The 15,790-nt window shown below is 40.3% G+C and overlaps 1 protein-coding gene across 2 annotated transcripts in view; it reads left to right on the top strand.

Moving 5' to 3' along the window:
- LOC128483863 (glutathione hydrolase-like YwrD proenzyme) overlaps positions 1–15,790 on the top strand; it is a 34,632-nt gene that overhangs the window by 17,525 nt on the left and 1,317 nt on the right. For both annotated transcript variants that reach the window (XM_053460168.1, XM_053460166.1), the window contains exons 6-11: positions 1,177–1,332; positions 5,331–5,418; positions 5,782–5,953; positions 8,391–8,553; positions 13,699–13,869; positions 14,960–15,044. In XM_053460168.1, coding sequence (XP_053316143.1) covers positions 1,177–1,332; positions 5,331–5,418; positions 5,782–5,953; positions 8,391–8,553; positions 13,699–13,869; positions 14,960–15,044 — 835 coding nt within the window. The remainder of the gene's footprint in view (positions 1–1,176; positions 1,333–5,330; positions 5,419–5,781; positions 5,954–8,390; positions 8,554–13,698; positions 13,870–14,959; positions 15,045–15,790) is intronic.

Raw genomic sequence — 15,790 nt, 5'->3', positions numbered from 1 at the left:
GTAAGCCGAGGTCAGGAAGCCAGAAGTCAGGATCGTTGCAGGGTAAGCCGAGGTCAGGAAGCCAGAAGTCAGAATAGTCGTAATGTAAGCCGGAGTCAGATGCCAGGAATCAATAACAGGAACGCGTACTGGGATGACACTATACAAGATAGGTACAACCATCAGAAGGCAAGGCTGAGTGTTTCTGAGGCTCTTAAATAGGCAGAGGAAGTCCAGGCATCAATTACAGAATTCCCGCCAAAATTTCAAAGTGCCGTTACGTCACTTCCGGTTCGCGGCCATCTTGGGATTGGCAGAACGTAAAACTCTAAAAGGAGCCGTAGTACCGGCTGCAGCGGACCGCGTGCACGCAGCAGGACCGGACCTGGCTCCAACACAGGACGACCGACGCGTGGAGCCGCGAGGTCTTCCCCTCCCTCGCGGCGGCTGAGGCTGTCTCGGAGAGGCGGGAGGTCTCCCTCTTCTCCGCCGCGGTTGCGGCTCCTGCGGCAAGGCGGGAGGTCTCCCCCTCTTCCGCGGCGGCTGCCGTGTAGAGGCGGGAGGTCTCCCTCTTTTCCGCGGCGGTTGCAGCTGCTGCGGTACGGTGGGGGGTCTCCCTCTTCTCCGTGGCGGCTGCGGTTGCCGCGGCACGGTGGGAGGTCTCCCCCTTCTTCTCGGCGGCTGCCGGGCCAGGTATGTGACACTACTGCTCCGTCTTTCTTCTTGACCACTTGATTTTTTGTATATTGGCTACTGTTCCTATTTTCTGTGATACCTAAGAAAGACAAACCTTACCTGTGTTTTTTTTGATGGCGAACATAAGCATATTTATAGAGCCGTGCCACAATGTCAGCAATAAGAATGATATTCAATCCATGAAACACATTAAATAAATGCTTCTTTTGAAGAGCTATGTGTGGCTAGCTCAACTGCAAGCTTTAATTTAGCTTGTGTGTCTTTCAAACTGCCTGATGCTGATTTTACGAAAAGGAACACATTATCTAATTTCCCAAATTAGCAGAAGAAATAAAATCCATTGCAAATCAGATTTAACAGAATTTGGAACGTAATCTTGACTGTAGAAATTCAAATACGGATTCGTCCATTAATATCACATTAAAATACTAAATACAATTCGGTTTTATTTAATGGCTGACGAAGAGCCGGTAACTGTGTTCTCGCTTCATAATGTTGCAGGTCTTGTCTAAATTCGGTAAGGAAGGATTCTATAAGGGTCGGATTGCTGAAGCCATTGTACAAGTTGTGAAGGACAATGGTGGGGTTATGGAATTAGAGGACTTGGCCAGCCATGTGACTGAGGAAGTGCATCCTATATGCACCACCTACAGGACGGTAACACAATATTCATATATTGTTTCTTTTGCTTCCTCCATTCTGTATATTTCAGAGACCAAAAATGCCATACATATATACCATAGCCGATATATGTAGCAAGAAATGCATTTTTCATTGGTGTTGCCTGGAATATAGATTTCAATTATAGAATAAAGTTGTCGTTTTTATACATCATTGTGTATTTTAATTACGATTTTTATAAGGGGCAGACATCCAGATAAAGATATAAAGAAGTGGAAAATCACCAAACATTGCTACAAAAGCTGAGATGCTGTAAGTCTCTTGTGCACCTTGGCATCACTAGCAGCTAGCAGGACTGTCTATGTAGATGCAGTGAAGGGAGGGTTAGGTGTCCTATACCACCACCAAGGAGAGTTTATGAGGATCTGGGATTGAGCAGATAGAACATGCTAACTGATTTAAAATGTATTTGACCACATAAATAAGAAAGAAGCACACTACTGCCATGTTTTATTACAGGCATCGATGAGGCAGAGTGCGGTAGGTGATGAACCCTCATCGCTATCTTTTTTGACAGTTCCAGGAGTCTGGGGTGAGAGGCAAGACATTGGGAATGTATGTGACCAGTAGCAGAGTTGCATGTACCCCAATAATTTATGTATGTTTCTATTATCTATCGACTCCTTTAACAACAGACGTTGAAGAACCCCCAAGGTTTTCATGTGAAAATAACTATACTACAAAATATATCTATCTGTAGAAAAATAGCTTTGTACATAGTCATGTGTACCTTCCAGCATGTTCTGTCTTTGTCATACTGTTCACTAATGCTTTTCGATATGACCTGCTCTCCACCCTGTCTCAAGCAGCACACCTTCTCTGTTATGCCAATACAAGCCAAGTTTGACATTTACTTTCTGCTAGTCTGAACATGGAGTTGGCTCTTCAGAATCTTATGAATTACTAGGATTTTATTTTTAACAGTTCTATTTGAATGCACCAAAACTTTCCATACCAGACATTTCCATTTTTATTTACAGGATGTTCACGCTTCAGTGTAGAATTGTCTTGTGTACTTTTAAAACCTTATGTAAGCTGAAATCACACCCTTCTCCTGTTCTGCTGCCAATATTATTTATTCCACACTCCTTAAACCACACCTAATGCCTGCATCTGTTCCACGCAAGCCTCTCCACCGACAGGGCGGTCAAGCACCCATTGAGCAACATCGAATGGGAATGTAGCAAAGATGTTGTGGTCATAATGAATTCACTGGAAACTCTTTCCATAACCACAGCTTACTGTGAATAGAACACGCATGATCAAGGTATTGATTTACGTACACATGACGTGAGTCAGAGTATCACATCTAGATCTAAAATTGTAATGTCAGAACCAAGGTAATAATTTGGGAGACACGCCTATATTATTAAGTCTCTTAGTTTCACATTAAAACAATTTACCAGGGAACAAGTTTTCACCAGGAGTATATATATAATAACAGGGCACTAGAAAAAATGAACAATATCTAAGATTATTATAACCCAAGCAGTATCTTTGGCAGTATCCCATGGATCATTCTTGCATCGTTAGGTATAAGGTCTTATCCCTAAAATTCTATTTCCACGTTGCAGTGTTGGGTATAAATGAAATATATATTAGTCATATAGTATTAGTTTTCTTAATATTTTACTGTAACACTAAGCAATTCAGAAATACCTTACATATATTGAGGCTGTTCTATAAAAACAAGTTTAAGCTTTTAGGTACCTTTTTAAAGACACATTAGATTAGACACCCAAAAAAAAAGAATGTATCCAACAGCCAAAAATACCTTATTGGCTCGCATATAGGCCGCACCCAATTATAAGCCGCACCCTTAAAGTTTGGTGCTATTTTAAAGAAAAATATATTTTAAAGAAAAAATACATATTAGTGGAATGGTTAAACAGTATTTTATCTAATGAACAGGAGTACATGTATTTTAACATTTTTGGTATCTTTCAGAAAACCAATAGCCATTTTAAGGTCCCCCCTAATATGCTTTATAACCCTATCTACCTCCTCTCCCCAACTACTCACTATCTACCCCCTGTCCTCCCCCTACTCACTATATACCCCCCTCTCCTCGCCCTACTCGCGCTCCCACCACCGCAGTCAAGGCAGCAGTAGGGAGCAGAGGAGACAAAGGGGGCCAAGCTGTTGCTAAAAACTTTTTCATGTGTAACCACTCGGCGCCCCTCTCTCTCTCCCCTTCTCTCCCGCATATCATTTGTCACCAGTGACTTCCATCAGCCTTGTGTTCTTGCTTGGACTATAGAGACATCACAAGATATCAACCATAACACTATGACCACTGACACTGATAATCTTGTTATGAGGGCACCTGTCAGTGTGTGGGATATATTAGGCAGCAAGTGAAAATTTAGTCCTCAAAGTTGATGTCTTAGAAGCAGGAAAAATAAGCAAGATCTGAGCGACTTTGACAAGGGACACATTTTGATGCCTAGAAGACAAGGTCAAAGCATCTCCAAAACTGCCAAACTTATGGGGTGTTCCCTGTCTGCAGTGGTCAGTACCAGTGTTCCAAGGAAGGAAAAGCAATGAACCGGCAACAGGGTCATGGACGGCCAAGGCTCATTGATGCACATTGGGGGTGAAGGCTGGCCCGTGTTGTCAAATCCAACAGACAAGCTACTGTAGCTCAAATTGCTGAAAAAGTTAATACTGGTCCTGATGCACTGTGTGTTTTGACACCTTTCTATCGCGGTTTGTTGCGTATGGGGCTCAGGCCAGTCAGAGTGCCCATGACCCCTGTACACTGCTGAAAGTGCCTACAGTGAGAATGTGAGTATAACAATTGGACCACGGAGCAATGCAAGATGGTGGCCTGGTCTGATGAATCACGCTTTATTTTACGTTAGGTGGATAGCCAGGCGCATGTGCGTCAATTACTTGGGGAACATATGGCACCGGGATGCACTATGGGATGAAGGCAAGCCGGCGGAGGCAGTGTTATGCAATATTCTGGTGGGAAACCCTGGGTCCAGCCATTCATGTGGATGTTGCTTGTTGTTGTTATTTAAGGAACACAACAACGAGTTCAAGGTGTTGACTTGGCATCCCAATTGCTCAGATCTCAATCCAAACAAGCATCTGTGGGATCTGCTGGACAAACAAGTCCGATTCATGGAGGCCCCACCTAGCAACTTACAGGACTTACAGGACAAGGATCTGCTGCTAACATCGTGGTGCCAGATACCACAGCACACCTTCAGAAGTCTAGTGGAGTCCATGCCTCGACTGGGGGGGCCGTTTTGGTGACAAAAGGAATACCTACACAATATTAGGCAGGTGGTCATAATGTGATGGCTGATCGGTGTATGGTAACAATCCCCCAAAGCTCTGGGATCTGTTGGATAATAAACCCTTAGTAATGAAGTTAATATGAAAGTATTGTAATGGTTGAGAGTCCTGTCTCAAATGTCCCTACGCTGTTTATTAGTAACCCTACAATTAAATGTCACCTATTTTGAGGCTGTGTGTATTAGGTAGATGTCTTAATATGCTATATTCTAATATAATGCTTTATTCATGTTAGTCAACTAGATATCTCTAGTAGATTATTGTTGTTATTGAATAAAAATTAACTTTAATTGTCTTGCCTCATTTCTGTTAGTGAAGATTTAGAGGTGCAGCAATATCATGAGGGTGCTAAGAAGAAATATATAGGTTTTCATGTGATCATACTTCGATTTTCTAATGCATGACTCAGTTAACTATATAGCCACAGATTGTTGTAAAATGTCAGATGTCATTGTCCTGGAGTTGTGCAATGGAATACTGCTGAATGTCTACCAACAACCAACCTCTAGATGTTGTAACAAGCTGTAATCACATAATTGACATTTTATTCTGATTCTGTTCACTGTAGTACTAAATACAGGTAAAATATCACCAAATATTGCATTCCAACATAGATGGTGATCATGTCAAATTATACAGTATATTGCTGTCTTTTTTTCTCTTCCCAGGATATAAATGTTTGGGAACTGCCACCAAATGGTCAAGGCATTATTGTTCTGATGACACTGAATATCCTTGAAAACTTTCATATAAAAGGTATCAAAGCTATACATATTTGTAGATAATTTTGACATTGAAATTGATCCATTAGGAACAATTATTGGGGAAAAATGGAGAAAATCAAGCTTCCCATAGTTCAGTTCAGTGATGTTGACAAAACGATCTTATCTGAATCTAATTAGGCATATTTGGTTTGGAAACAGTAAACTAATGTGTGATTTCATTTTTTTTAAACTTTCGCTTTCCTTGGTTGATTCTGTGGCATTTTACATTGTAGACTAGTCAGAACAATTCTGCTAAATTAGCCATTATTCTTAAGTACAAGTAGTAAAGTATTTTTCCACATTTAGTCCATGAAAAACAAAAGAATGGGTTCTCTCTCGCCTTTCTCATTTACAGACATGGGTCACAACACTTCCGACTACATCCATCTGTTAGTGGAGGCTCTGAAATTATGTATCTCTGATTGTCAGTGGTTCTGCACAGACCCTTGTTTTTCTCCCATACCAACGGCTGAATTACTCAATAAGGCTTACTCTAAAAAACAAGCCCATCTCATTGACCTACAAAGGTAAAATACTTTTTTCAATATTTTAATGGTGATTCATTTCTGTTTTTATTGTGTTTTCCGCCAAGGTAATGGTTTAAAGGACACTTTAGCCATCATGTGCACTTTACTTTTCATGACGTGCCCCTTGAAAACCCTTGTCTAAAATTGGGTCCTGTACATCTCCCACCTGTCAACTGCAGTAAATAAAACCATAAATACATTACTGTTCTCTCAGAGTGGCTTGATTTCAGTGTTCTATTTGAGAAAGAAGCAGCATTGCTGCTCTGACATGTGGATACAGCTTCCATCGAGGCCTCTTGCCAAGATTTCTTTTCCTAACACAGCAGAAAGCATGTGAATGTTTTGGAAGAGAGAGGTTCGGGATGTACTCTGGGAGGAACCCAAGCAGCCCAGGGGCATTCACACAGTTTATAGAGCTTGTGTTCATTTTTTGAGGAGTATTGGGAGAAGCTTTTGTCTATATAGTGCATGTGGAAGAATATGTATCTCTATACAAATAAAAGGCTTTGTCGTCAGTCATGCAGGGCAGGGCCTAGTCAGTCATAGTGCAGCTGGCCGACTATTTTGTCTATATATATATATATATATATATATATATATATATATATATATATATATATATATATATATATATTTTTTTTTTTTTTTAACTAAAAGCTAAAACAATGTTGCAATATTTTTGTCTTTTTTTATTTACTGTGTTATTCTGCTTGATAAGAAAAACACAGGGCCCTACAAATGATCTTGCACCTGGCCCCATAAATCTTGGTCCGCCTTGTCATAAAGCGATATTTTGCAAAAAGCTTTTTATCCGATTCAGCGTACATTGTACTTGCACATGGCTTGCAAAGTAAATGATTATTTTGACTTTCATCGCACGGTGGTTTGACCTGGTTGCTATGTTTATGGGAACTGCCCTCCCACGTTAAATCTGCTGGTGAGATCCTTTGTGTAGTAGGTTACCAACGATACAACTGGTACAGTCTTACTCGAAACAAACATACCTCATTGAATTATTTCACATTGCTAAAATAAGCACCATTTATTTTCTGTATTATTTTTTTAACAGTGATTTTAACAAATGGCAATGACTGGTCAGTGTCATGGAGAATAAGCACGCAAGAGCAGGGACCTCTTCTCCTTCTGTACCAGTATATGTTTTGATGAGTGTTAATGCTACTCTCAGTTTAAATTGTCTGCAGTAACAGCCAGGGCCGGCCCTACAATGGAGCCGAGTGGGGCAATTGCCCCAGGCGGCACTTTTGAAGGGGCGGCACTTTGCCAAGCGCTTTTTTTTTTGAAGCGGAGGAGAGAGAGGGGCGCCGAGTGGTTTTCGCTTACCCGCTCAGCCCCCCTCTCTCTCCTCTGCGAGCCCTCTAGCTCGGTCTCGGTGCCGGCTTGTAATGCTGAGCGCCGGAAGTGACGTCAATTTCCGGCGCTCAGCATTACAAGCCGGCACCGTGGCAGAGCAGGTAGACTCGCCGCAGGACTGTTTCAAGGTAAGTACAAAGGGGGAAGTTTAAAATGACGCGCCTCCCCCCCCCCCGGCGTCATTTTAAACTTCGCCCCAGGCGGCATTAAGTCTTGGGCCGGCCCTGGTAACAGCGCTATAGAATCTGCTGGAACTATATAAATAAATGTAATGTGTTAAAAATATACTGTTCCAGAGACAAGCTCGTATTTGTAATTATTCTCATGTAGTTCTATATTAAGTCTTGATCTCAGTCGGAATTACTATGATTAGTGTGACTCAATCCTAAAATGTAAACCCAAAGCACGTGATATTTGTGCTAGTTCCTGCCCTTTAGAGCTTCATTTTTATGGATGAAGGATGACTTCAAGACCACAGCAGGGTGTCCCGGTACCAGTGTGTGTTAGACTGCTTTGTGTATTTTAGATAACAGTGTTTATTTAACTTAGCTGGCTGGGCTGCACATTACCCAAGCTTTTCACTAAGGTGTACCATGGAAATTATCTAGCTATAAGTGGACTACAGACTTTGGAACCAGCTCTGCCTGCTGTCAGCCTTTACTCATCCTTTATTTAAGAATAATACTGTGCCAAACAGTATTAGAGCTGAACACCAGTGCCCCCTAGTAGCCCACCGCAGCCGCTGGATCTTACTGGCTTGTTTAAATGGCATTCATTGCACAAATGGTGTAATAGGGTCGAGTGGCATCTGACATGTAAAAAAAAAAAAAAAAAAAGACATGGCATGTGGGTCAACAAAGGGTTTCATGTGATTTAATAAGCCTGAATGAATTACATACTAGTTGATAGACATACGGTAGATAATGTTCAATAAGTAACTCAATAACAAACGGCCACGTTTTACATTTTTGGTGTTTTTAAATAAAAACATCACAACAATAAAGTATCACAGATAATGGAGAAATATGTAATGTTTTTCATTGTCATGAATTTCTGTTTGATTCAGGGCATCTGGTAACAGCAGTCACGGGAACCCCTTTGAAGCTGGGAAAGATACTGTTTATTTCACCGTGGCGGATTCCCAGGGAAATGCCTGCTCCTTTATAAACAGTAATTACATGGGTTTTGGTACAGGACTAGTGCCAAAAAACTGTGGATTTACTTTGCAGGTAATGTTTTCCCATTTCTTGTTATTTATTACTTCATGTACTTAACCCCTTTGTGACCGCACTGTGTTTTTAAATTTGTACCCTTCGTGACAATGGCCGTTTGAACATTTCTGTGTTTTGTCTGTATATGTGTATATATATATATATATATATATATATATATATATATATATATATATATATATATATATATATATATCTTTTTAGGACAATAATGGCTTTCTTTAGATACCTTTATTTTGATTATATTATTTAATTTATTATAAAAAATATCCTGAGTTTAGAAACACAAGGGTTTTTTTGCAAGTTATAGGGCAATTAGTTCAAGTACCGTATTTCTATTTTATAAGGGTGGAAAATTGGGGGCAAGAAAGGGTTTTTAAAAATATATATTTCTAGAGGGAGGGGCACTGGGTGTTTGGGCACCCTTTTATTTTTACATTTCTTTGAGATTTTCTTGGAACTGGATGGCTCTCTTTATGATGTCATGGTGACATCACTAGAATCTTTACACATTTTAAATCTTTATAAAATTTTTATGTATTTTTTTTACTATTTATATAATTTTATATTTACAGGGATCCATTGCCCTGCATTGCTGATCACACTTTCTGTGATCAGCCTGCAGGGGGAGTTCAGAGGTCTCAGGAGAGTCTGGACAGACTACCTTGGAACTTTTTTACTGTCATTGGTTAATGCCAACAGAAGGGCGCCGCTATCTCGGGAAAGGCACGCTGCCTTCCAATATGGCGCTTTTTATGCTCTGGAGAGCGATCACACACAAGTTTTTTTGTGTTGCTAAATGCCTTAATATTGAGATTTCAGCAACACTGGCTGAGCGAAGAAAGAGTTTGTTGACTGCTTTCTAAGCTCCTTTATCCCCTTAACTTCCAAGACATTCAAAATAGTTTTCCAGTCTACTGACCTTGGGGTTGCACTCACCGCTCTCACTGTTTGCTCCCCTGAATAGTTATCCTCCGTTGGTAATTTGCGGTGTTCAGTGAAGCACTGGGATCAAAGTATTTCGGTGCTAAATATGTATATCTGTACAGTGACCTTGAGATATACCAACCATGTGCCTTTTTCAGCAGTAGGTATATTGATACAGTTTGCAATGTTAAACATGATAAGGAACAATACCAGTTGTTAGCTTATGTGCACTTTCTAGTCTCTGATGTCTCTTTGCACTCCCTATCACCACGTGCACAAACTCTCTGAGCTAACCTAGTCCATCTAGAACTTTTTTCAATCCTGCATCCTGCAATCAGTACATTCAACCTATGTAGTTGTGTTTACGTACTAAAATTCAAAACCCGCCTTATATGTACAACATGGAAGCATCCATTTAAACCCTGTGTTTTCAGGATCTGCATGAATATCCCTTCACAATAAGTTGCTCATTGTTGTTGGTTCAGTCAGGTTGCCGTGATAGACGGAGGCATGCTCCAGGAGTAGGGACTTACCTGTTTATCTCCCCGACTTCCACATTGCAGGGCAAGCTGCACAGACTGAGGCTTTGCAGGGTATGCAAACTGCATGTGTGTTAGTGTCTGTCTGGTAACCTATGTTAGTGTCTGCCTTAGTATGTTACCGTGTCTCTGCCTGGGTATGTATGTGTGTTTGGGTATATCTGTGTGTGTCTGCCTGTGTATTGTAGTGTGTGTCTGGGTATGTATGTTAGTGTCTGTTTGGGTATGTATGTTAGTAAATGCATGTGTGTATGTATATGTGTCTGGATATGTTAGTGGAGGTCTGCCTGGGTATGTTAGTGTATGTGTATGTATCTTAGTGCCTGCCTGAGAATGCATGTTAGTGTGTGTGCCTGCCCGGGCATGTATGTGTGTCTGCGTATGCATGTGTGTTTGCCTGTGTATTTTAGTGCATGTGTGTGTGTTATTTTGTGTCTAGATATGTATGCTATGTCTGTGTGGGGATGTATGTTAGTTTATGCATGTGTGTCTGCCTGTATGTTTGTCTAATTAGGTATGTTAGAATGGGTGATCGGGTATGTTAATATGTGAACATGTGTCTTTGGGTATGTTATAATGGGTGTATGGGTATGTTAGCATGTATATCTGTGTATGTTAGTGTGTAAACATGTGTCTGGATATGTTAGTGAAAGTGTGTCTGTGGATGTTAGTGAAAGTGTGTCGGGGTACGATAGTGTGTGTGTCTGGTTATTTTGGTGTGTGAACATGTATCTCGGGGTATGTTAGCATGTGTATTTGGTTATGTTAGTGTGTAAACATGTGTCTTTGTCTTGGTATGTTAGTGTGTGTGTATGTGGGTATTTTAGTGTGTGAGTCTGGGTATTTTAGTGTTTGAACATGTATTATATTCACATACTACCACAACATTTTAGGCATCCAAATCAGGACTCCTAAATCAGGAATCAAATTGAGGGCGAGGCTAAAGGGAAGAGGGTGAGTCTGAAGGTAGGGTGAAGTCATGCATGTTTAAATGTCCTCAGTCTACTGACTTCCCCCTTTGAAATATACCCTCCTCTTTTTCCCCTGATAAATTTTATTAGGGAAAAATACTCGGGGCAGATTTTACAATGTAATCAAGACACTTTTTAATCACAGATGCATCAAGATAAAGTGAAGCCTGGGGAAAACTGTTAAAGGAGCCTTGTAATATGTCATAGAAAAAAAGAGAAGAACCATTTGCCCCATCTAGTCTGTCCATTTTTCCCACTGTAAGACTTACATTTTAATCAGTGCTTGACCTTGTCTTAGATTCAGGATCGCTTTATGCCTATACCATGCATGTTTAAATTCCTTCCTTTACCACCTCTGATGGGAGGCTGCTTTATTTATCTACCATCCTCTCAATAAAGTAAATCTTCCATACATTACAAAACCTCTGCCCCTCTAGTTGAAAATTATGACCTCTTGTTCTAACATTCTTCCTCCTGTACTTTGTTAAATCCCTTAATGTATTTCAATTTTCCTACTCCAGCCAGGATTAGGGGCAGATCTGGCTCATGACAGATATTTTAAAGTCGCTGGACTCAGTCATCACCTAAAATTCTGAGCTCATAGAAAAAAGATCTGTAAAGTGGCAGAACCACCTTCTTCCTGCTACTAATGCCTCTAGCTATACAGCCCAGCACCCTGCTTGCTTTTTGAAACGCTTTAGCTGTTTCATAAGATAACTTTCTCTACTTTCTATAGTTTTCAATTCATTTTTTTTATCAACACAATTAGGCTTGGAATTGGAAAGTCCCAGATAGTTTTCTTCTTACAAAGCTGCATGACAGTTGCAAGTGCTAATTGTCTCTACTGTGCAAACATTATCAAGTGCCGGTCAGACAAGAAAGTATGAAAATAAATCTTTGCATACAGTACGTCACGGGCTTCGAATCGGATATATTGCTTCTTCCCTTCTATATATAATATGACACATAAAGGTATAATGCATGTATGTGCATATGTATACACAAACACAGATGCACAAGCATACCCACATAACTATGTACACATAAGTAGACACACTGACTTTTATACCAGTGGATAAAAGCTCCTACCTGGGATCCTGGCACAAGCAGAGGGCCATGCACCTTCCGCTCTTACTGACTTCAGCATGTGACTATAATAAGAGCTTCTTATTGCCTGTTACTGTGACTGGGATTGAGAAGCTCCCATCACTTTTGTTTTACGAGAAATGGTTAGAGGAGTGATGAGTTATAAGTGTGGGGAGCGAGGTCCCTTTAAATTAGAAGACCTAAAGCTAACATGGCTCCTGTAATGGCAGAGATGGGCAGGCTGAGCAGCGAAGACAGACAAGATTAAGATGTCCTGCTGACATGTTTTCAACAATAAAATACAGCAAAACTATATTTGAAAAAGGAATACGTTTATTTAAGATGCATAGCATAGGTGTACATAATACCGTATTTGCTCGATTATAAGACGACCCTGATTATAAGACGACCCCCCAAAATCAAAATATTAATTTAGGAAAAAAACAAAAAGCCTGAATATAAGATGACCCTATAGGAAAAAAGTTTTACTAGTAAATATTAATTTGTGTAAACTAATTTTTATATTTAATAAAAGCTATGATTGAGAAAAATATATTTTTTATTTCCTTTTATTTGCCAACCTGCCCCCCCCAGTTATGCACATCTGCCCCTAGGCTTGCCACTCTGCCCCCAGAAATGCCTTATACCCCCCTATTTGCCACTCTGCCCCATGATGTGCCTTTTAACCCTCTATATGCCACTCTGCCTCCAGAAATGTCTTATACCTTCCTATATGCCACTGTGCCCCATGATATGCCTTTTAACCCCCTATATGCCCCTCTGACCCATGATATGCCTTATACCCCTATATGCCACTCTGGCATATAGGGGGTTAAAAAGTATATAATGGGGCTGAGTGGCATATAGGGGGTTAAAATGCATTTCTGGAGGTATATATATATATATATAACTGCTAACAGCAATCACACTCCTATCAAGCCAAGGCAGCCAGTACATGCTGGAACCTGGAGATGATAGTAGTGTGATTACAGCCTCCCTATGCCATGCTACCACCACCACCCCCTTACACATCCATGCTATCATACACACACTCATTCACAAACATTTAAATACTCATTCATTCCATTAATCACACATACTCAAAAACCCTCCCCCACCCCCTTACCTGAACTGCAGATCTCCCACTCGCAGACTTCTGCAGGGGCCCGGCTGTGCGAGCAACTTCTCTGGTCCCGCCCCCAGAGGAAGGAGGGGGGAGGTAGAGTTATGTGAGGACTGTGCTAGCTTCCTGTTCTCCTGCTGCTAATAGCAGAGACGCTGCTCGCGACCAAAGCAGGGTAAGCAGCACGGCCCCAGCAGAATGAGGTCTGATTATAAGACGACCTCGATTATAAGACGAGGGGTATTTTTCAGAGCATTTGCTCTGGAAAAAACCTTGTCTTATTATCGAGCAAATACGGTAATATAAAAATTTAGGAAAGTAGAGAAAAAAGTTGTGGAACAACAACTTTAAGGCCAGCTGCAATTAATGACATGCATGCCTCTTCTAACGCAGGCTTCCAGGAACAGGACACACTTAGGAAACTAAGCTTTGTTGTATCAGTACCGTTATTAGAATATCTGCTTTACTTGGGCTCCATTTCATTTGCTTGCTACAGAACAGAGGAGGAAACTTTTCCCTGTCTCCTGGGCACCCAAACTGTTTGGCTCCAGGAAAACGTCCCTTTCATACCATCATTCCTGCTCTGGTTACAACTGCAGATACCCAGGACCTCCTGTGCTCTTTTGGGGTAATGGGAGGTTTCATGCAACCGCAAGGACATGTCCAGGTAAAGCTGTAAGAGTAATTGTGTCTCTTTTCAGATTTGTGTTTTTAAATCTTAAAAATACATATAAACACTAAATGCTAGCTGTCTTGCACACTGCGTAATCGTGCTTAACACATGCTAGCCTGGACACAAAAATCAGTCTATATGTGAGTACATCTTATAAGAAAAAGCCATGCAGATTTAAAAGAAACTATGCATTTTTTTTGATCAACCCAAAGGGCAGTTCCTATAAATCACAGGCACGGTCACCCATAAAACACGATTCTCAGTTTAAAAAACCCTATTTTTCAATTATTTATCTTATTAACTGAATGGTATGACATTAGTTTAAATGATCAGAGAAAATACCAAGTTTCTCTGGTAGTCAGCTGCAGGAAACTACTGCTGACTCACAGAAACATGCCCACTACGCCAAAGATTCTATTATACCATAAACTCATGGCTTCTACCAGGCCCAGACTGGCCATCTGGTACACCGGGCAGATACCAACTGGGCTAGTGGTTGATAAGGCTGCATTCCCATGGTAGATCAGGTCCTGGAGAGTGCAACCACCAACTAGATCCGTACAGCTGCACTCTGTGTGACTATATAAAACAACTGTCATATTTACCTCATTTGGCGGCTACTGGCCTTAAAGTGCCAGAGCGGTTAGTTAACCATAGTCCGGCCCTGGTGTCCAACTGGCATACACGGTAACTTTGAGAACATTGATTAGAAAGCAGAAATATGGAAAAGTTGTGAAAGACAAATGAAAACAGACACAAAGCTGTAAATAAAATAATAGATAATAATAAATAAACAGGAATAATCTATTTATATAAAATAAAGTGAAATTAATTAAATAAGTAACTATTAGTAAATCTAAGTAAATATCAGTAATACATTTATCTTTCCTGGGAGCAGCAAAGAAAGAGAACTTTAAAGACCAGTCTGCATTATGATAAATAGTATAAATGACAATGCATAACATAGTAGGTTCTTGTCTGTAATACAAAACAATTGTGTTTTACACACTTAACCGTGACTATACTTCTTTGTATTGTGTCATATTTTGTTTTCTAAGGGATACTGCTGTCCCTTATTTCACAGGTTCTCTTGAACATGGCCGAATTTGGGATGAACCCTCAGCAAGCTGTTGATGCCGCTCGATTTTATGTGAAACATTCCAAAAAAGGTAGAATAGCTCCATCAATGTTTGTATAAAACTGAGTCACAAATGAGTGAAAACGTCTTCCCTTTGAGCTTTTAGATGTACATATTGGTATTGCTTCCTCAAGAGCAGCTGCTTAGGTCTCCCATTCTTCTCAAAGACCCACCTGATAATGTTAATGTAAAATCTATACAAATGGGACACGGGTTTATATTGTATTTTAACCAAAAACAGTTAAAGCTATGAAATAGCTTGGAAGCCATAATATAGATGTAGCGATGCAGGGCCAAAAAAACCTGCTTAGATTGGTCCTTCATAATGCATACCTAGTTTATGCTTATAGCAATTCCATAATTCTGTATACAAGGCATTTCGCCTAGGAAAACTGCCACTAATCCTGCTACACACTGACAAATCAGCCAACAAGCATTAAACAGAGCAGAGTAATATCTACAGCACTGGATTTGGTGAGATTGATGATAAACACCGTGGTAACAAATAAACTGCTTGGGTGAGTGAGGGTGGCGCTTTTTTTCACAATGGGCTAATACGTTAACAAGTCAAAGTACTGTTAGTGATTGTGATTCAGTGAGAAATGCATATACATTTGTACAAACATGTAGTCAAATATTAAACCGTAAAAAAATATAAAATATAGATTAGTAAGAATGACTGGGTTTTCTCAGCCATATGATGAATAAGTGTAGATTTATCGACTCAACAGGCCTTTGTTCTGTTTGCATCACTAGATAGGCTTTTCTGTGTTGAAA

The sequence above is a fragment of the Spea bombifrons genome, chromosome 3, assembly GCF_027358695.1.
Source record: "Spea bombifrons isolate aSpeBom1 chromosome 3, aSpeBom1.2.pri, whole genome shotgun sequence".
Classification (NCBI taxonomy): Eukaryota; Metazoa; Chordata; class Amphibia; order Anura; family Pelobatidae; genus Spea; species Spea bombifrons.
The sequence above is the reverse complement of the archived record's forward strand: the minus strand, read 5'-3'. Positions and strand labels throughout refer to the sequence as shown.